The sequence below is a fragment of the Quercus lobata genome, chromosome 1 (genome assembly GCF_001633185.2).
Source record: "Quercus lobata isolate SW786 chromosome 1, ValleyOak3.0 Primary Assembly, whole genome shotgun sequence".
NCBI lineage: Eukaryota > Viridiplantae > Streptophyta > Magnoliopsida > Fagales > Fagaceae > Quercus > Quercus lobata.
In genome coordinates, this window is record NC_044904.1 from 12,990,506 (window position 1) to 13,012,830 (window position 22,325).

General features: G+C 33.5%; 3 protein-coding genes across 3 annotated transcripts; 2 read left to right on the forward strand and 1 right to left on the reverse strand.

Moving 5' to 3' along the window:
* Positions 1 to 1,221: 1,221 nt before the first annotated feature.
* Positions 1,222 to 7,803, forward strand: LOC115979402 (subtilisin-like protease SBT4.15). The gene is made up of 11 exons (XM_031101468.1): positions 1,222 to 1,318; positions 1,416 to 1,504; positions 2,837 to 2,934; positions 3,054 to 3,197; positions 3,310 to 3,415; positions 4,411 to 4,924; positions 5,385 to 5,485; positions 5,611 to 5,829; positions 6,113 to 6,224; positions 6,324 to 6,537; positions 7,165 to 7,803. The coding sequence occupies exons 2-11, from the start codon at positions 1,431 to 1,433 to the stop codon at positions 7,710 to 7,712; spliced, it is 2,130 nt and encodes a 709-aa protein (XP_030957328.1). The 5' UTR covers positions 1,222 to 1,318; positions 1,416 to 1,430; the 3' UTR covers positions 7,713 to 7,803.
* A 6,254-nt stretch (positions 7,804 to 14,057) lies between these two features.
* Positions 14,058 to 14,845, forward strand: LOC115995250 (glutathione S-transferase T3-like). The gene is made up of 2 exons (XM_031119752.1): positions 14,058 to 14,522; positions 14,612 to 14,845. The coding sequence occupies exons 1-2, from the start codon at positions 14,058 to 14,060 to the stop codon at positions 14,843 to 14,845; spliced, it is 699 nt and encodes a 232-aa protein (XP_030975612.1).
* Positions 14,846 to 16,629: 1,784 nt separating this feature from the next.
* LOC115995257 (putative nuclease HARBI1) lies at positions 16,630 to 17,559 on the reverse strand. Its single transcript, XM_031119763.1, has one exon. It carries the CDS (start codon positions 17,557 to 17,559, stop codon positions 16,630 to 16,632), a length of 930 nt encoding a protein of 309 aa, XP_030975623.1.
* Positions 17,560 to 22,325: the final 4,766 nt, after the last annotated feature.

Sequence of the window (22,325 nt, forward strand, 5' to 3'; positions counted from 1 at the left end):
TTTTTCCAAATTAAGGAGTGTGGACTGATATGGAGGTTAGAATAAAAAATAATACAGAAGTCTTGGCCTCTTTTGCTATGGAAGTTCCATCTCCACCAACAAATCGTGGATCTTGGCACACGGCGCCATGTGGCCATGTGGGTTGCAATTTGATCAAATTTGCATTTGATGTTATCAAAATTAACTCACCTCATATTATATATATTTTCAAGACACAGTGATAAATTTAGTATGCAACAATTTTTTAGCGTAGGCCAATTATAGGATCTAGTTGAAATGATAAAAGTCGCACCAATTATCTGCATGCATGCCAATTCGTGTGTTTTTAACCATCAGTACTTAATTCACAGAGATCCCCAAAACAATCAGTACGATGTATTACTTATTATTATTATTTGGACTTCTCAAAGTCAAAACACCATTTTTGTTGTAACTTACAAGTAAACCCATAAACTGCTAGAGTGTGATACAACTGTCTGTGTACACGTCTATTAGATTTTTATTATAACTTATTTTTGTTGAAACTGAAAATTAAAAACACTAGAGTAAAATAATTTTTAAATGTGTGAATAATATCGTAGGATCTATTTTTAATATTTTTAATTAAATACATGAACAGTGTTGCTACAGTGCGTAAATAGTACTGCTACAGTACGTGAACAGTGATAATTATCTCCTGCACAATAAATCCATGTGATTTCACTGTTCATGCACTAAAAAAAAAAAAAAAAAGGAAACATGAAATAAAATATGTAGATGCACAATAAGTCCTATCCAAACACATACTCGGTGTAAATAAAGTCGTTAAAATTCTATTTCAGTGTCCATGGGCTAGTTTAGGAGCTGGCTAGTTTTAACACTGTTTAGTTATATAAATAACATATTCTTAGTTTGTACATTGTTTAAATAGTTCAATACATAAAAATTTTGGGTGCTTATTCTCGGTTTTAACATGTGGACAAGCTAATAAAGAAACCATTTGTAACTAAATATAATGAAGTTACACCTAAATAGATGTAGTATCTTTAATTAATTAGTCTATGCAAGAATCTTAACTCTAAATTGGAAAAAGTCCAAGATTATATTTTAGCATAAAAATGTTCTCCATATTAAGAAAACACAAAAAAAGAGAAAGAACAACTAGGGATATTTAAAGAAAAATCTGACTATATATATAGGAACAACAGAGAAAGCAAGAGCAGTGTTGAATGTGATGGAAGAACTAAAGATAGTTCGAATTTGTATGATCACCCTCTTCCTTTTGGCTACGTAGCTTCATTGGTCATTCACTCATGGTTCTGGTGACGTAGTTAGAAAGGTGAAGGCATTTTATAATTTGTATATTACTTGATCCATTCACTTCATATAATCGAGTTCATTCACTAATCAAAAATTTATTTTTCATTAACACATAGGCGTACATTGTGTACATGGGAGAGGCACTACAGTCAAAAACCTCTGCTACTAGTCTTCATCACAACTTGCTTTCTTCAGTTGTTGGACGGTAAGTGGGATGACAAAATATCTAAACATTGCATGCTTATATCTACTTATATTTTAATTTAAACAATACTAGTTTTCCTTTTGTTTCTTACACAGAATAGTTTTTTTTTTGTGGTAATTTATACCTGGAATAATTCATGTATAAATTTGTAAATGAGATACAGAGAAAAGAAAAGGGATAAGAGAGAAAACATTCGAGTTTACATGATTTTCTCATACACCTCTCAGGAAAGTAAATTACAATGGAATCCAAATTTATAATAGAATTACATGCAAAAGTAAAAATAATCTGAATTTGAATTGCATATTAAATATTAATTGTCTCAATCCCATGATTTTTTCTAGTAATCAGTCCCTTAATTTGTTGACTAATCTCAAGATTTTCTCTAGAAATAAATGTCTTGATTTGTTCTCTCTTTCATGGAAAGTAATTGGGTGAATTATAATTCATACATGGGTCAGAGATTTGGTGGTAGGGGACGGTTCCATTATGGTTAGGAACTTATCAATATGTATAGCATTGGGCTTTTTTGATGTTGCGGAAGCTACAAGAAAAAAAAAATTTTGCTTTCTGAATGGAAAAAGAAACTAAACACGTTATCTTCTGAATGAAAACCTCAAATCCACAAGGGATTTCTTAAGTCCACAAGGTGATAGGTATCTGGAATCCACCAAAGAAAAACAATAGACAAATTCTGTATTTTTATAAATCTGAAAACTAAACTGTCTTGGAGGCTACAATATGTTTAAATAGTAAAAAGAAAACCTAGGACGGCTAGCAATATGTTCAAAAGCCTAATTTGCGTTAATCACATAATTAGGTGGCAAAATAGTAAAATTTTTCCAAAAATAGCAAAATTGAGATAATTATGGAAATTGAAAATACTGTTAATTTCTAAGAGATGTCCCAAAATAGACGAGACATTATTTTGATTTTTAAACTAAAAGTTATTAAAGAAAAACAAATATTACTAAAAATATGAAAAACACAGTTTTCGGGGCCTTAACAAAGGAATTTGCCTAAATTTGGGTGACCTTTGAGGATTAAGGCTCGAGTCTTTATCAAAATGCCGTTTCCTTTCAACTTGTCAAATTTTATGTAATTCCGACATCGTCGCCCCGATTGCCTCTACAAGCACCCCCTTGATCTTGCGCCATGACTTCCAGTGCCCATGCTACTCTAGGAATGCTTGTACTATCTATTCTACATCATTTTCTATGTATATAAAATTAGCTTTTAGGGTATAATCCATATCTGATATAACATCACAACATGCAACAAATTGAGTTATTTGGGTAGACAATTAAACCATCAAGTATTGTTGTTTTTCAGTGGCCGTATTGCCCAAAAGTCCATGATATATAGCTACACAAAGAGTTTTAACGCATTTGCAGCAAACCTATTGCCAGATGAAGCTGAAAGACTACAAGGTACACACTAAAAACATCATGTTACACAACATTTCTTTCTTTCTTTCTTTTTCTTTTTCTTTATTTCTCTTGGGGTGGTTGTCTTATATAATTTATATACATATATGCATCTTTTACAGAGAACGAAAATGTGGTGTCGGTGTTTCCTAGTAGAATTCGAAAACTTCATACAACAAGATCATGGGATTTCTTAGGAATGCCTCCCTCAGTAAAGAGAAATCATCAAATTGAAAGTAATATCATTGTTGGTTTATTAGATACAGGTAATAAATTAAAATTTCTCATAGAGCTTTAACTTCCTCCTTGTTACATGTCATCATGGTGGAATTTTGATAACTTATTTAATTTTTTAGTTTTCCTCCCCTTATTTTTTAGGAATTTATATTGATGCTCCAAGTTTTGACGACAAAGGACTAGGACCTCCTCCATCAAAATGGAAGGGTAGATGCCAAGTAGTAGGCAACTTCACCGGCTGTAACAAGTAAACAATCTCAATCTCTCTCCTCAATTGTGACCAACCACAAAATAGTATGCCTAGATGCATAATAAAAAGTATGTTGGTAGATCCAAATGAAAGTGATTTTATTCCAATCATAGCAAATCTTATCAATAATTCTAAAAATAAAATATTGTGTTTTAAACATTACTTAGGATAAAAATGAAATTTAAATAATACATCTTATATATTGTAAAAGCAGAAGCTTTGACACCAATTTGTTGAGAATAGAGAAAGTATAAAGATCTATTTGTTGTTTGTATCCAAATTGCAATGGGGTTATGAAAAATAGAAACAAAAAAAGAAGAAACAATCACACAAGTAACACTCAGACTTACATGGTTCGACTTTTGGCCTACGTCCACAAGCGGTGTTAAGGAGAAAGTTTCACTAACAAAAGAGAGTACAAAGGTGGTACCAAAAGCACTCTCACAAAACCTAAGGCTCAAATACACCCAAAGAACTCATAGACACCAAAAGCACAAACAAAGTCACAACTTAGAACTCTACCAAAGAATAGAGGAAACCTTTTCTAATAACAAAAGTTGGTGCTCACTCTAATTACCACCCATCAATTGTAGAGGGTATTTGGTATCAAATGATACCATATCGGTTGTATCAAAATCTAATAAGTGAGATACATTTGCAAAAAATAATTACCATGCTAAAAATGAAAGGCATGTGTTAATGAGTAGTTATTTTTACATACATGTCTCTCGTTTATTGAATTTTGATATGGATGATATGGTATTATTTGATTCAAAATACTATTTCCATCTATTGCTATTTATACAAGTACAAGTTAGTTAGGGTAAAAAGCAAAACCTAAGTCGGCAACCACAAGTCCTAATTTAAGTAGGACAAGTTCAATGGGATATTATTCCATGTGGCACATATATGGTGGTTATAAAGCACATGATTCAAGCTGTTCACGCATGGATCTTTCATTTAATTTCCAAGCTATTCACCCTTTTATGCAGCAAGGTAATAGGTGCAACATTCTACAACAACGACCCCATCAGGGCCAAATTAGATCCAAATCCATCCCCAATAGATGATGATGGCCATGGCAGTCACACTGCATCCACTGCAGCAGGGGCCTCGATAGCAGGCACAAGCTTTTACAGTTTAGCCGAAGGCATAGCTCGAGGTGGGGTTCCATCAGCACGCATTGCAATGTACAAGGTGTGTTCAAACGGAGGTTGCAGTGACATAGACCTTTTGGCTGGATTGGACGATGCCATTGATGACAGAATTGACGTGCTATCAATATCTATTGGAGCGTCCGCAAGTAGCTTTTTTGAGGATCCCATTTCGATTGGTGCCTTTCATGCAATGAAGAGGGGGATTTTCACAGCATGTTCGGCGGGGAATGGTGGCCCATCTCTATATACTGTGCAGAACGTAGGTCCTTGGATAATGACTGTTGGTGCTTCTTCCATTGATAGGTTGTTCAGGACTCCAGTTAAACTTGGAAATAACCTACAAACTGATGTAAGTCGCTTCTTTCTTTTTGGGATGGCATACAAAGTTTTGCTACCAAAAAAAAAAAAAAATGATATAGCACTAGATTTATAGTAATATTTAATCTAACCAAAAATATGAAAATATTTCAAATGGAGATGATCCTGAAGCAACTTGTGGCATTAATTATGATGGTCTTGCTTAGTAAAGAAGTGCTTCCATCTAGGAACATGATAATTTTCTTTTTTACTTGAAATAGGTGGAATTCATTTTATAGTTAAGATTTTATTTTTTATTTTTTTAAATCTAACTAAGTATAGAATGTCACATTATTTAAAAGATTTTAAATGGGATGATTGTAAATAAAACAACTCGTCTCGTTTCAAGTGTAATAATATTTAGCAATGGAGTGCTTTTATCTGGGAGCATGATCCTTTTCCATTTCTCTTGATCATAATCACATTACATTTACTGGGGCATTGAATAACAGGGAATTTCCATCAACACGTTTTCACCAAAAAAGAAGACGTACCCTCTAACCACTGCGGGATTAGCAGCCAATAGTTCTTTATCTCCAACTTCAACTCCTTGGTAATTAATTAGAGAGCACTTTCTATTTCATGATTTATACTGTAATTGAACATCACCAAACCTAATATATATTCAGGGTCAGACTGTTAATATTAGTAGCACTGATCAATTGAAGAATTGTGCAGGTATTGTAGTGAAGGAAGTTTGGACGCGAATAAAGTCAAAGGAAAGATCGTGCTATGCAATGAATCAGCAAGTCAAACTTACATTAAGAGCATAGGAGGGGCTGGGGATCTCATATCTCTCGTAGAGAAGATAGATACCACCTTTAAGTCTCTCATCCCTGGTGCCTTTGTTGATTCTAGTTTTGCTTACAAAATTCTTGCATATGTCAACTCAACCAAGTAAGTAAGAATAAACAAATTTATTATATAAAATGCCCCCCCTCCCCAATAATTCCTAGGAGGGTTGTTATTAATTTGAATTTTTTATTTTTCTTTTTGTTGTGACCAAAGTATATTCTAAGTTCATACTAATATAGAGCTAGCCTGCAGCCTAGTTTTTAATCCTATATATACCTTATTTAGGGTTCATTATAACTTGTAATTATTCAATTAATATAAAAAAAATAACTTGATATATTAACATTCTTAATGGATTTTTTTTTTTCATTGATAAAATTTTCAGAAACCCTCAGGCTGTCATACACCAGTCCAAATCAATACGCAACACTGCTGCACCCTTTGTGGCTTCCTTTTCATCCCGAGGTCCATCCAAGATATCTCACACAATACTTAAGGTAACCTTTTGAAATGATAAACATTCTAGGCATAAATTTGTGCACTTATTTTTAGCATATATACTAGTATGATGGTTTTAAATTATATTTGATTTGCAGCCAGATATTGTGGCACCTGGGCTAGATATACTAGCTGCTTACTCTAAACTTTCATCAACGACTGGGTCTCCTTTGGACGACCGGTTTGGTGTGTATAATATACTATCTGGAACTTCAATGGCTTGCCCTCATGTGGCTGGTGCTGCTGCCTACATCAAAACATTCCACCCTAATTGGTCTCCTTCTGCAATTAAATCGGCCCTAATGACAACTGGTTAGTCTCCTGAAATTCTCATGATGTGTTAAAGATGAGTGTCATTTTACAAGAACCACCATTAAAATGGTGTCAATAAGAGGTTTTTAATGTTTATTTCAAATTCTCCAATGCCATCACAGTTCTCATTGTTTACCAACAATATGGATAATATGCCAATAAGTTTAGTAGAAATATTACCCATCTTAATATGTTTCCATATGTTATGTAAACTGTTTGATTCAAATATAAAATCTTCACTATGAAACAGATTTTCCCCATGATTAATGGAGATGATTATTTTCTAATAAGAAATGTATGATATTCATTTTATGAGTAAAGTTAGGGATACTAGAAATTCTATTGCAAAATCATTACAAACCTATGTGTCATTATTCACAATATATATATATATATATATATATATATATGTATGTATTAGTTATTGAAGATGCACCAATGAAATTCATATTGTCACTTTAGTTTGTAAATCTTTGGTAGTAAAATTTGTAATAATCTTAACATTTGTATTCCTTCTATGTAAACAAATTAATCAAGATATAATCTCACATTTCCCAAAAATAAGTTTTATATAAAAAATTAGGCTTTTTGAGTGTTTTATAATTTTGCTTCTTGATTGATGATCAGCATCTGAATTGAAAATCAAGGATGACCAAGCTGAGTTAGCATATGGGGCTGGCCAAATTGACCCCATTAGAGCACTGGACCCCGGTTTGATATATGACATTTCAACATCTGACTATACCCGCTTCCTATGTAATGAGGGCTACACTGGGACACTGCTACGCTTGTTCACTGGAGAGATCACCAATTGCTCAAGTCTCCCAAACATTGGAGGACATGATGTCTTAAATTACCCATCCATGTATTTTCAATTTACCAACGCTAAATCTAGTATATCAGCCATCTTTCATAGGACAGTAACAAATGTGGGCTCTAGAAAATCTATATACAAGGCAACTGTTAGGGCGCCAAAGAATCTAAAGGTCACTGTTATTCCGAATAAGTTGACTTTTAGTCAATTGAACCAGAAAAAATCTTTCCTGGTTGCGATACAGGGACCACCACAATTGCTTTCAATTAACCAAACGACAAGTTTATCAGCATCATTGGAATGGAGTGACGGTACACATAGAGTTAAGAGTCCCATATTCATTACTTTGACTCAGCCATGATAGATGTTGGTGAAATTTCTTAGGCCTAATGTCTAATTTCTTTTGTTTTAGAAGAAAGGCCTAAGTTTATCAGATCTTCTACTAATGAGCCACCACCCCCCCCCCCCCCAAAAAAAATCATCTATTATTTGTTATTTAATGGGTTTTATTTCAATGCAAAAGAAATAAACATATTTTTATTTGCAGCTTACCATTTTTGTTGGGTTATATAAATTAATTGCACAAATACATTAATTAAAAATGGCCAAAAATATGTCATTGATGATGATTATGACCTTATCTAAAAATTTTATGACAAAAGAGTTCTCCAATGAGCACTCACTAGGTAGCTATATAGAGCACCAAAAAGCAAGAGATTTAATAAATTATTTCTTACAAACTGCTGCTCGGACGTTCATCCCAATAGAGCAAGAGATTTAATAAATTATTTCTGACAACTCCCATCTTTACCTTACTCACATAGTTGCTCGCATAAGTTTGGCACAAAATACCTTTAACTTAGCCACTCAGTGCATAAAACTTGAAGCTTAAATCCAGAAGAGCAAAGTTATCCCCTTATGTAATCTCATAATTATGAACACATTAATCTTTCTTGGTTATAGGCATGACTACTACTTTGATCTTGAAATTTCCTTCAACCTCAACTTCTATCAAGTTAGTGTTGTGAAGCCTTGTGATTGCAAAACTTGGTTATGATGTGGACTCTCACTTAGTGCCTTCACCATCAAGTTATGAGTTCACCATTGAAACCTAGGGAAAGGTGGTCATTGGAGTCATCCCAAATAAATGAATTCTTGGCGCCAATGAAGAGAGGGTGGATGTCAAAATTTTCTCATTTTTATTTTTCTACTTCTTTTTATTTATTTATTTTCAATATGTCAATTTGAATTCATTGATTTCGTAAAAGCCATAGTTACTTTACACTATATTTAATTATGAAGTTTCTAGGGTATGCCATAAACTTGATGGATGATTTAAATGATTTCTTGACAAAATTTTGTTTTAGTAATTTGATAAATTATGTTATATATCTTTAGGCTTTTTATTATTATTATTATTATTATTATTATTATTATTATTATTATTATTATTAATGGTAGTTTACTAACTTATTCATAAATTTGTTACTTTCAAATAATTAAGTTTAACCATAAAATAATCATTAATAATATTCCCACACATTGCATGGGTCTGTGACTAGCTATATATATATATATATAAATATATATATATATATATATATATAGGTAAAACTCAGAGAAAGTTCAATTAGAATTCTAAATTAGAGTTCAATTTTGCAAAATGCATCTAAATTTATGTGAGGACCACAACATAATTATCTTTCCAAGAGTTCAATTAAAATTTGAAATTAAACTCCAATTTTGCTCCATGTACCTAAATTTATGTGGAGACACACCATTAATATCATATTCAAATCATGTATAGAATTAATTGTCTTAGAAGAACATATATAACAAATTTTCTTGATAGATTTTGAAGTTTGCCCTTTAATATAACACACACACACTCTTTTTCGAGTATATATTATGTGCATGCCCAAAATATATGGCTATTGGGCCTAAACTCTACCTGGGCTCACAATCTATTTGTTTTGTGGGCTTTTAGGTTTCCTACTGTGGGTGGTCCTTTGCTCGGCAGACCCAAACATACTTCTATTTCCTCAAGCCTTTCTTTCTTCTTCACAAAATCACTCCTTTGTTTTCTCTGAGTATTTACTCTCTTTTCCTAGTACTCTTCCCAGAATTGCCAACCCCCAATTCCTCATTCTCATCTCTTATTTATAACTCAAGATTAGTAGAAGGGTTATGATTACTGTTAGGACATATGTGTTTCACATGTTAGGAACATGTGTCATTCTTTTATGTAATTGGCTTATCCTTTGACAAAATGCACTTTACTTGTATTTGGGTAGATTTAGGATGTGTTTAAATACTTCAAGAAACCATGTTTCAAGATCAAGTATTGAAGCCTTCAAGTCTGTTCAAGAAAACAAGTTCATAGTGCAAAATCATTAAAACTCGACAGCTGGCTCGACCGCTGCATCTATCGAGCTTAAGGAAGCTGTTCTACATTCGGTGTGCTCGACACCTGCTTGACACCTTCTATTTGTCGAGGTTTAAGATTTTCAGAATTCCAATATGATTTTCTTGGGATCCGTGAATTTGTCTTTGGGCTTTCTTTACTCCTAACCTTAGACATATAAAAGGATCAATTTAAGGGCCATCAAAGAGTTCACAAGTTGCACAAGGTTTGAGCAAACTTTGTTCAAGCAAATTGTGACCGGAGACAAAGTTCTTGCCTTAGTTCATCTCTTTCTCTTGAAGAAGTTGTTGTGTATGTGCACCGTAGGGTTTTGTGAGCAAGCATCTTCTTGGTCTTCATCGTGTGGATAAACTGAAGAACTTTGCAACCAACAACCTTCTTAGTTGGTGATTGAAGTCGCGTACTAGGATCCGCGCAATTGGTTAGTCACGTACTTTGGAGTCGTGCATCAGAAAGGGGAACTGTCACTACAGAACAAGTCCAATTGGGTATTGGGGTAAGGGTTCAACTGTACGTTGGTAAGGTACTTGGATTCCTTTACTTGTAATCGTTTGTTGTGATAATAGTGAAGTTTCGAGAGTGGTGACCTGAAAATCACCTGGTGGGGTTTTTGCCGTTAGGTTTTCTCCATTTGTAAACAAATCACTATGTTATTTATTTTTCGTTGCATATTTAGTTTATTGGTGATTTGTTTGTGCTATCACGTGTTTGTATGATAAATTGATTAATTAATAATTTGGCTAATTAATTAATTAATTTCTATCACAAGGGGTCATTTAGTTTGTGGCCTATCAATTACTTTAGGATATTAGTGGGTTTGGAGGTCCAATTCCATTGCCTTTAAGTGGGTGTTTAGGTGGCAGTGGGAGGAGTGGCATTGGAACTACTTCCTTCCTCAGAATAGCCACACGACGGTGATACTCTCCAAGGTACTGCCGGGCAGTCGGGAGGCGGTACCCCGAGCAATCACTGTCTTGTTTGGAATAAGGTTGACCGGGCAAGGTCCTGGTGATGGAACATGATGCATACAGATTAAGAGTATTCACCCAATGGGCTTTGGGGTGGCATGAGGCCTGGGCCTATGGCCCTGGAAGGCTTACATAAATTTGTTACTTTCAAATAATTAAGTTTAACCATAAAATAATCATTAATAATATACACAATGTTACACACTGGTTTATATAAATAACAAACTCTTATTTTGTACACTTTAATTTTCCAAAATTATACATTGTCTAAATTGTTAGGACATATGTGTTTCACATGTTAAGAACATATGTCACGATTTTATGTAATTGGCTTATCCTTTGACAAAACGCACTTTACTTGTAATTTGGTAGATTTAGGATGTGTTTAAATACTTCAAGAAACCATGTTTCAAGATCAAGTGTTGACGCCTTCAAGTCTGTCCAAGAAAACAAGCTGAAAGTGCAAAATTACTAAAGCTCGACAGCTAGCATGTGTCGAGGTTTAGGGAAGCTGTTCAGCCCATGTGCTCGACACCTGCTCGACAGTTGGTCGACACCTCCTATTTGTCGAGGTTTAAGAATTTCAGAATTCTGATATGATTTTCTTGGGATCTGTGAATGTGTCTTTGGGCTTTCTTTTCTCCTAACCCTAGATATATAAAAGGATTGTTTTAAGGGCCGTCAAACAATTCACAAGTTGCACAAACATTGAGCAAACTCTGTTCAAGCAAATTGTGACCGGAGATGAAGTTCTTGCCTTAGTTCATCTCTTTCTCTTGAAGAAGTTGCTATGTATGTGCACCATAGGGTTTTGTCACCAAGCATCTTCTTGATCTTCATCGTGTAGATGAACTGAAGAACTTTACAGCCAACAACCTTCTTAGTTGGTGATTGAAGTCGCGTACTAGGATCTGCACAATTTGTTAGTCACGTACTTGAGAGTCGTGCATCAAAAGGGGAACTGTCACTACAGAACAAGTCCAATTAGATATTGGGGTAAGGGTTCAATTGTAGGTTGGTAAGGTACTTGGGATTTCTTTACTTGTAACCGCTTGTTGTGATAATAGTGGAGTTTCGGGAGTGGTGACCTAAAAATCACCCGGTGGGATTTTTGCCGTGTAGGTTTTCCCCATTTGTAAGCAAATCACCGTGTCTTTTATTTTCCGCTGCATATTTAGTTGTTTGATGGTTTGTTTGTGCCACCACGCGCTTTGCATGATAAATTGATTGATTGATAACTTGGCTAATTAATTAATTAATTCAATCACAAGGGGTCAATCTGTTTTTGGCCTATCATAAATAATTCAATACATAAAAATTTTGAGCCTTTAGTCTCTGTTTTAACAAGTTGACAAGCTAATAAAGAAACTGTATATAACTAATTATAACTAAACACCTCTGCTAGCAATTCTAATTTTCCTATCAAGCAAAAGAAAGAAAGAAAGAAAAAAGAAACAGAAAAAAGAAAAAAAGAAAAAAAAAAGAAACATCTTATCTGTTTTTTAAGCCTTGCACAATTAAAACTTGTGAGATGGAGTTTCTTTTTTATTTAGTAACCTGCATCTAATCTCTCCATCCCTATCTTTGATTAATTAGTCTATGCAAGAATCTTAAATGGAAATTGGAAAAAGTGAAAAGATTATATTTTAGCATGAAAATGTCCACTATATTAAGAAAACACAAAAACAGAAAAACTTGGGATGTTTAAAGAAAATTCTGAATATAAATATAGGAACAAGAGAGAAAGCAAGAGCAGTATTGCATACAATGGAGGAATCAGAAATGGTTCGAATTTGTATGGTCAGCCTTTTCCTTCTGTCTATGCAGGTTCATTGGTCATATACTCATGGTTCTAGTGACGCAATTAGAAAGATGAATGCATTTAATAATTTTATAATTTCCATTCACTTCAGATAATGGAGTTCATTCACTAATTAGAAATTTATTTTTCATTAATAAGTAGGCATACATTGTGTATATGGGAGAGGCACCTCAGTCAAAATCCTCTGCTACTGATCTTCATCACAACTTGCTTTCTTCAGTTGTTAGAGAGTAAGTGGGATGACAAAATATCTAAACATTGCATGCTTACATCTACTCATATTTTATTGAAAAAATTCTGGTTTTTCTTTTATTTCTTACGTAGAATAGTTTTTTTTTTTGGTGGTAATTTATACCTGAAATAGTTCATGTAGAAATTTGTAAATGAGATATTGAGAAAAGAGAAGATAGAAAAGAGAAAACATTAGGGTTTATGTGATTCGGCTTAATGGCCAACATCCACAAGACAAGAGCTCAAAAGACTATGTTTTCTCTTTAACCTTTCATGATAGTAAATTACAATGGAATTCATATTTATAATAGAAGTACCAACAGAAGTAAAAAAGTAATCTTAATTTGAATTGCATATTAAATATTTATTGTCTCAATCCCATTATTTTCTCTAGCAATCAATACATTAATTTGTTGACCAATCCCAAAATTTTCTCTAGCAATCAATGTTGATTTGGTCTTCACATTCATGAAAAGTAAATTATACATTCCAAAGTTCAAGTTCATATGTAAATGTAACAAATTGGGTAGAGTATAATTCATACATGGGCCAATGATTTGGAACTTATCAATATGTATAGCATTGGGCTTTTCTATGCATATAAATTAGCTTTTAGGGTATAACCATATATGATATGACATCACAGTTAGCATGCAACAAATTGTAACATGTGGGTAGACAATTAAACCATCAAATTGCCCTTTTTCCTGTGACCGTATTGCCAAATAGTCTAGAATATATAGCTACACAAAGATTTTAATGCATTTGCAGCGAACCTATTACCAGATGAAGAAAGACTACGAGGTGCACAATAAAAACATCATGTTACACAACATTTCTTTTCTTTTTCTTTATTTCTCTTGGGGTGGTTGTCTTATATAATTTGTATACATATATGCATCTTTTACAGAGAATGAAAATGTGGTGTTGGTGTTTCTTAGTAGAATGCAAAAACTTCATACAACAAGATCATGGGATTTCTTAAGAATGCCTCTCTCAGTGAAGAGAAATCATCAAATTGAAAGTAATATTATTGTTGCTATATTAGATACAAGTAATAAATTAAGACTTCTCAGGGACCTTTAACTTCCTCCTTGTTACATGTCATCAATGAGGATTTTTGATAACTTTCTTAATCTTTTCTATTTCCTCCCCTTATTTTTTAGGAATTTATATTGAGGCTCCAAGCCTTTTCTTTTTTGTTTTCAATTTTGTTGCTTATTAGTGCTGCTTCTAAATTATTTTGGTGTTTGTTAGGTGATGGACTCACAAAATCAAAATCCCTTCTTCCTTGACATTTTACAAGACAATGAACAAGGTTTTGAGTCTTTTGACAGCAGTAATTTGATGTCCACTCCACATTCAGACGTCAATGTCCATCAATCTCCACCCCAAGTTGAAATGGGACAATCTATAACCCCCATTGCAAAAAAATCAACTACTAAGAGAGGTCAACGGGGAATCAACTTCACCATAGATGAAGACATTAAGCTAGTGTCGGCGTGGCTCAATGTTAGCTTAGATGCCGTGACATTGACGGACCAAAAACACACAACATTTTGGGAGAGAATTTGGTCTACCTTCCACAATGACAAGAAATTTAACCGCACTAAGGATTCTTTAAATAGTCAGTGGCCAAAAATTCAAAGGGAGACCAACAAGTTCTGTGGATGCTTGGCCCAAATTGAGAACCGGAATGAAAGCGGTAAAACTGAGTATGACAAGGTATTTAAACTCAACATTTAATATGTATTGTACATCAAAACACTTTTAGTTTTATGATTCTTATTATTTTCAATTTTTTACTTTTCTAGATTGAAGATGCAAAAGCTATGTATCAAATTAATTGCAAAAATGCATTTCAATTTGAGCATTGTTGGAGAATTTTGAGGAATGAAGCTAAGTGGTTGATTCTAAGAGATAGTTTGAAGGCCTGCACAAGACAACCAGCCACACGACCAGCCACACAACCAGCCACACAACCCTTTGCAAGCTCAATAAATGTAGATGAAGATAATGAAGAGATGAACTCCGGCGAAACCTTATAGAGACCTATAGGCAAGAAGGCCGAAAAGGAGAAATTAAATAAAAGAAGGAATTGTGATGACGTGATTCCAACACTTTCCTCCCAATTGGACGAAATCAAGGAAGAAAAGAGAAGAAAGCATGAGGAGAAAAAGGAAAGTATGCGCATTGCATTAGAAGAACGAAGAGAGGCAATGCGCATTGCTTCCGAAGAACGAAGAGAGTTGATTCGTATCAAGGAAGAGAAGAATGAAGTAGAAAAGAGGAAAATGGAAGATGAACTTATGATGAAAGATACAAGAACTATGGATCCTGAACAAAAAGAATACATCCGTCTACGTCGTTTGGAAATCTTGGAGAGGTTAAGGTCTAAATATGCATCATAATGGAATATTATTATTGACAATATCATCAAGTAATTTTTTGTATATTGCAAAAATACTAGCACTAAATTTTTTTTAGTCTTTACTTGTGCAAGGAAATAGATGCAATGTTGTAAATTTTGTATTGTGCTGGTTGTACTTGCTGATTTTATTTGTTGTAAATGTTATTTGAATGTAAATATGCTATTTTATTGGTTGCTGATTTTATTAGTTGTATATGCTATTTTTCTGCACTTTCTCAACAGGTGGCTGTACTTGCATTGTGTCATTTTTCTGCATAATGTTATTTTTCTGCATAATTATTTTTCTGCATAGTGTTATTGTTCTGCATAATGTTATTTTTCTGCAGTGTCACTTTTCTGCATAGTGTCATTTTTCTGCATAGTGTTATTGTTCTGCAGTGTTCTTTTTCTGCATACTGTTATTTTTCTGCATAATGTGATTTTTCTGCATAATTATTTTTCTGCATAGTGTCATTTTTCTGCATACTGTCACTTTTCTGCATAGTGTCATTTTTCTGCAGTGTTATTTTTCTACATAATGTGATTTTTCTGCATAATTATTTTTCTGCATAGTGTCATTTTTCTTCATATTGTTATTGTTCTGCAGTGTTATTTTTCTGCATACTGTCATTTTTCTGCATAATTATTTTTCTGCATAGTGTCATTTTTCTGCATAGTGTCACTTTTCTGCATAGTGTCATTTTTCTGCATACTGTTATTTTTCTGCAGTGTTATTTTTCTGCATACTATTATTTTTCTGCATACTGTCATTTTTCTGCATAATTATTTTTCTGCATAGTGTTATTTTTCTGCATAGTGTCACTTTTCTGCATAGTGTCATTTTTCTGCAATGTTATTTTTCTGCATATTGTTATTTTTCTGCATAATGTGATTTTTTTGCATACTGTCATTTTTCTGAATTCTGCAGACATGATTTTCTGCATAGTTCTGCATTACTTTTCTGCTGTTAGCAGGGGGTTAAATACCCCTGTTTGAGATAAAGAAAGAAAAATTATTGTTCTGCATGGTTCTACATTATTGTTCTGCTGTGTTTTAAATTATTGAATAACTATAAATTATGAGTGGACTTTTACCAAATGAATTATTAGGTATAGAATGTCAATGTATGGTAGAAAAGGTGTTTGCTTTAGGCTACATATACTGATATACTAAGCAAAAAAGCTTTGTTGAATAGCTACAGTTGTGTTAAAAATGACCAATGATCAGGATAGTATCTAGTGTAAGTTTACAACTAAACTTGAGTTGACAAACTTACCTAAGGGTTTGTCAACTTATATAGGGCTTTTTGTTGTCTCAATTTTTTGGAAACTTAGTAATATTAAACTTAGAAAATTTCAAATTCCAACGAAGGTTCACATTAAATAAAAGTAGTAATGCTTAGAAATTTAGAATTACAAATTCCTACGACTGGCCTTGTAGTTGCCATAGATGCTCAACGAGATCTGCTTGAAGTTGAGAATGAATTCCTCTATCTCTAATGGAATTATGACGTTCAATGAACTGCATAAGGTTACAAGTGGGATTATGTGATACTGGTTCGGGTCCATTATCGTTGATTTGATCATAATCAAAGTCATTTGCTCCAAGGTAAGTATGTTGCTCATCTTCAACGATCATATTATGCAATATTATACATGCCATCATAATGTCCTTAAGCGTTTCAAGATGGAAAAAACGTGCAGGCCCACGCACAATTGCAAATCGTGCTTGAAGTACTCCAAATACACGTTCGACATCCTTCCTGACTGCCTCTTGTGCGGAAGCAAAATGTTGTCTTTTACGGTCTTGTGGTGCTGGAATTGTTTTGACAAATGTTGCCCATGATGGATATATACCATTTGCAAGATAGTACCCCATCGAATAGTTATTACCATTTATCGAGTAATTAACCGGAGAAGCACGCCCTTCAGCAAGCTCAAAAAATACAGAAGACCGCTCTAGGACATTGATGTCATTGTGAGACCCTGGTAACCCAAAAAATGCATGCCATATCCAAAGTTCATACGACGCCACGATTTCCAAAATTATTGTTGGATCACGTGTATGACCAATATATTGACCTTTCCACTTACTTGGACAGTTCTTCCATTTCCAATGCATGCAGTCGATGCTCCCTAGCATTCCTGGAAATCCACGATGTTGGCCAACTACTAACAACCTTGCAATGTCATTGTTGTTTGGTGACCTCAAGTACTCTTCAGAAAAGATTGAAACTACCGCTTTAACAAATATTTTTAAGCTTTTTATTGCAGTGGTTTCTCCAATCCTTATGTATTCATCCATGAAATCAGCCGACACTCCATAAGCAAGCGTTCTGATTGCAGCGGTCATCTTTGGAAGGGAAGACAACCCGAGTGTGTTAGCCGCATTTCTTTTTTGAACAAAGTATGGTTCAGTAGCTTCAACTCTTGAATGGATACGTAGAAAAAGAGAACGACTCATTCGAAACCTCCTTCGAAATACATTAGGAGGATATATACACTGGTGTTTCAGTAAAATAATCATGGAAAAGCCTATCATGACCTTGCAAAGGATTACGCCAGATAAACCTGCGAGGTTGAACCGAACGACGACGTGATGTTGATGCTCCTTCATTCTTTAATTCTTCTACGGCAATAGCTAGAGTAAGTTCCGTCTCATCATCATCAGAAGATGAGTCAAATGGAGGCTCATCATTTGGAAAAATAAAATCAATGTCATAATGGAAATCCATTAAGAGAGAACAAAAACCGAATGGAATAGATAATTTTGTAGAAGTGGGTGGAAATTAGAGAGAAAATGGTCATATTTATAGAGCAAGAATGTGACTTGAGTTTGAATTTCAAAAATTTGACCTTTAGGTTTGAATTTACCATTGGGTTTAAAGTTAAAAAATATGACCTTTATGTTTGAATTTACCATTGGGTTTAAAGTTAAAAAATATGACCTTTAGGTTTGAATTTACAATTTGGTTTAAAGTTAAAAAAATATGACCTTTAGGTTTGAATTTACCATTGGATTTAAAGTTAAAAAAAATATGACCTTTAGGTTTGAATTTATCATTGGGTTTAAAGTTAAAAAAAAAAAAAAAATGATCTTTAGGTTTGAATTTACCATTGGGTTTAAAGTTTTTAAAAATATATATATATATATATATATATATGACATTTAGGTTTGAATTTACCATTGGGTTTTAAGTTAAAAAATATGACATTTAGGTTTGAATTTATCATTGGGTTTAAAGTTAAAAAAAATATGATCTTTAGGTTTGAATTTACCATTGGGTTTAAATTTAAAAAAAAAAAAAAATATGACCTTTAGGTTTGAATTTACCATTGGATTTAAAGTTAAAAAAATATGACATTTATGTTTGAATTTACCATTGGATTTAAAGTTAAAAAAATATGACATTTATGTTTGAATTTACCATTGGGTTTAAAGTTATGTTTGAATTTACCGTTTGAATTTCAAAATTATGACCGGTGGATATAACAATAAAAATTATGACCGTTGGTCCAAAAAAAAAAAAATGACCGTTGATCGGAGACATCGATTCAACAACATCAATTCGATTACCGATTCTAGTAATATGGTGGTCGAAGACATCGATTCAACATCATCAATTCGGTCACCGATTCTAGTAATACGGTGGTCAGAGACATCGATTCGGCGGCGGTCGTCGGAGACATCGATTCGGCGGCGGTCATCGGAGACATCGATTCGACGGCGGTCGTCGGAGACACTATTACAACAATTAGCCCACCGGTGATGGCGGTACAATGGTCGGAGACACCAATCTGGTGGGCCATCGGACCTCCACCACAAGCGGCTCTATTGGCCAAGCCACCGGTGTTGGTAGTTTACTTAAAATATAAGTTTAAATTAAAAAAGTATAACCATTAGGGAAAATAATAAAAAATTGATGAATAATGAATATTTTATTGAATAGTCTTGTAAAATAGATAAACTGATGTGGGTGTTTTGTAAAAGTAATGGTGTAAAATAGAAAAAGTAGGTTTTTTGTGTAAAATAGACGGAATCTTTTAGACGAGCTGATGTGAATGCTCTTAGAGATGTATTTTGATCAAGTTGTCCCTAAGTTTTGTCACAGCTTAAACATAGGGTGTAAAGGTTATTTTTAAACTATAGGGCAAATTACAACTTACCCACTTGTGGTTTGCCCAAAATTTAAGTTACCTACCCATGGTTTGAAATTTGACACTTACCAATATAAGGTTAGCTCAGTTAAAGTTTTGTAACCCACCTCTGTTAAAAATATGGCTAAATATATAATTTTGCTTCACTTTTATGTCTCTCTCCTCCATAAACACAAAAATACATAAAAATACAAGAGAAAATAAGATCAAAAGGTGGTTGGTAACAAACTTTATTCAATGTCTTAGCATTTGCATTACAAGAATAACTACCTAGCTACAAACAGGCTCGGGCCTTGATATCTCTAACAATTCATTGTGAGTTGATAGAAAAGACACACATAGTGAGAGGATACATGAACAGATTCATGAACAAGAATAAATGTTCAAAAGAGAATTACCTCTGCATCTGCGTAGGTTGAATGCCGCCTAAGACTACAATAAGAATATTTGACAATTGATTTCGAACCATACCACCTTAGCTTTAACTGTCATCATATAACAATTTGCTAAACCTCATAGACCAATAGACAATCATATAAATGATAATTTCAGTCGGAAATTGAGATTGAAAAGAGTTAATCAACTTGACCTCTACTCTATCAAACATGTCATCAACTATCAAAGGTTTGCCACTGTAATACGCATCCCATGCCTACCCAAAAAAAAAAAAAAAAAACACCTACATTAAATTCAAAGAAATTACATTGCCAAACTATAAATTTAATGACACAAAGATGGGAGTCTCGATGGGAGTATGGGACCCACGAAGATGCAAAAGGGAGCCTCCGTGTTGGCGCAAGTTGCTGGGTTTTTGCAAATCTAGGTTGTGAGTTCTGTGCTGATGATGTTGGGTTTAAGGTTGATTGGGAAGATTTTAGTTCAAGATTTTTGTGGTTATAAATTGATGAAGCTAAAAATTGACGAAGGAATTTGTATGGTTGCTAGATATGATGATTCTTTTACGGTATTTGTTTGAATCTCTGCATTTGATGCAATGAGCGTAAAAACATGTTTAAAATGCTAAGACATTGAGAAAAATTTGTTACCAACCACCTTTTGATCTTATTTTCTCTTTTATTTTTGGCTAAAATACAAAACTGATCCACTAAGTTTCATATTTTGTCATTTCAGTCACTGAACTTTAATTTCGGTCAATTTAGTCCTTTAAGTTTCAAAAGTGTTTCAATTCATACCTCCCACTAACTTTTGTTAATGCTCTACTGTTAAGTGCAATTTTTTTTTCTTCTTCAGTTTTTTATATTAAAAAATGCAGAAAACTAATTTAAATTTAAAAAAAAATTAAGAAATTAAGAAATCCCCATAATACACCACAAACCCAGCACACAAACAACAAAAAATTTCTTTGCATTGATCACAAGATTCACAACTAAAAATGGCATCCAAACGGACCCAAAATTTTAATATACAAATTCAGAACAAAGCATAGCAAACAATTATCTAACATCAACCATCAGTAACATATACAATTTACAAATTCCCTACACATAAACAATGATTATTTATTCAAGAAACAATGTTTCTGGGTTTTTCTTTTTTTGTGGTTCATTTGGTTTTTAAAAACAAAATCAGAAATAAGAAAAGATTTGACTAAAACTATACTTGAAAACCCAAATCAGATTAGATAGAGAAAGAATCCAAGGACACCCATATTAGATTGGAGAGAAAGAATCCAACGACACAAACTAGATCGAAGAGGGAGCTTAACCAAGTTGTTCACCAAATCCAAAAGACTTTGAAACCAACCAAACACAATAGCCCAGCCATGGGTTGGAACTCCAATGAGGGTTTGATGAGAAAACGTAGAGAGGAAGACTGGCCTAGTCGAACTGAGTTAAGAGAAAGACAACCACCACCAAGCAAGGATAGTCAGTAGTGACCGGTGAGGAGTAGTGGCAACATTGTCTTTGGTGGCTTTGACAGGAGGTCTTTGGTTGACTTTTTAAATATTAGAGAGGATTTGGCTGATAAAGTACAATCCTGAAGAGAAGATCAGAGGGGCAATATTGTGAATGTACAGGATAATCTTCAGCTGATAGCCCTAGGAAGGGAAGATGATGAAGAAAGAGATGTTTTCCCTATCCTAGAGCGCCTCCAACTTACTGTTGTGAGAGGATTCCTTTAGAGGGTGATTATTAGATTTAACAGAAAGAGAAAACAATTTAATTACATCTTTCTTTCAACATTTTTTTTTTTAATTTAAATAAGTTTTCTGCATTTTTTAATATAAAAAACTGAAGAAGACAAAAAAAATTGCACTTAACGGTATAGCATTAACAGAAGTTAGTGGAAGGCCTGAATTGAAACACTTTTGAAACTTAGATGACTGAATTGACCAAAACTAAAGTTAGAGGATTGAAATGACAAAAGGTGAAACTTAGAGGGTCAGTTTTGCATTTTAGCCTTTATTTTTATGTTGTTTGTGTTTTTGGAGGAGAGAGACATATAAGTGGATCAAAATTACATATTTAACTCTATTTTTAATAGAGGTGGGTTACGGAACTTTAGCTGAGCTAACTTTAGGTAGGTAAAGTGTCAAATTTTAAACCACAGGTATGCAACTTAAATTTCAGGCAAATCACAGGTGGGTAAGTTGTAATTTGCCCTAAACTATATAAAAGTCTAGTCTAAGAAAATGAATTTTATGGGGAATCTTGTGACCTTATTGACCCTATTCTTAAACACTTGTAGGAGAAAGCATTGATTATTGGTTGAGATATTTTTTACCTTCAAGAATATTCCAGATCAAAGAGGGAATCATGTTATAGATAGTATAATATATATATATATATATACACACACACAGAAGTTTTTGCAACAAAAGAAAAAGTAGGTTTTTTCATTAAAAAAAGTAAGTCTTTTTTTTTTTTTTTTAGTACAAGATAGAAATTCTACTCTAGTCTAATCTAAGTATATATACGTGTGAAGCTCCCTCTTGGAGAT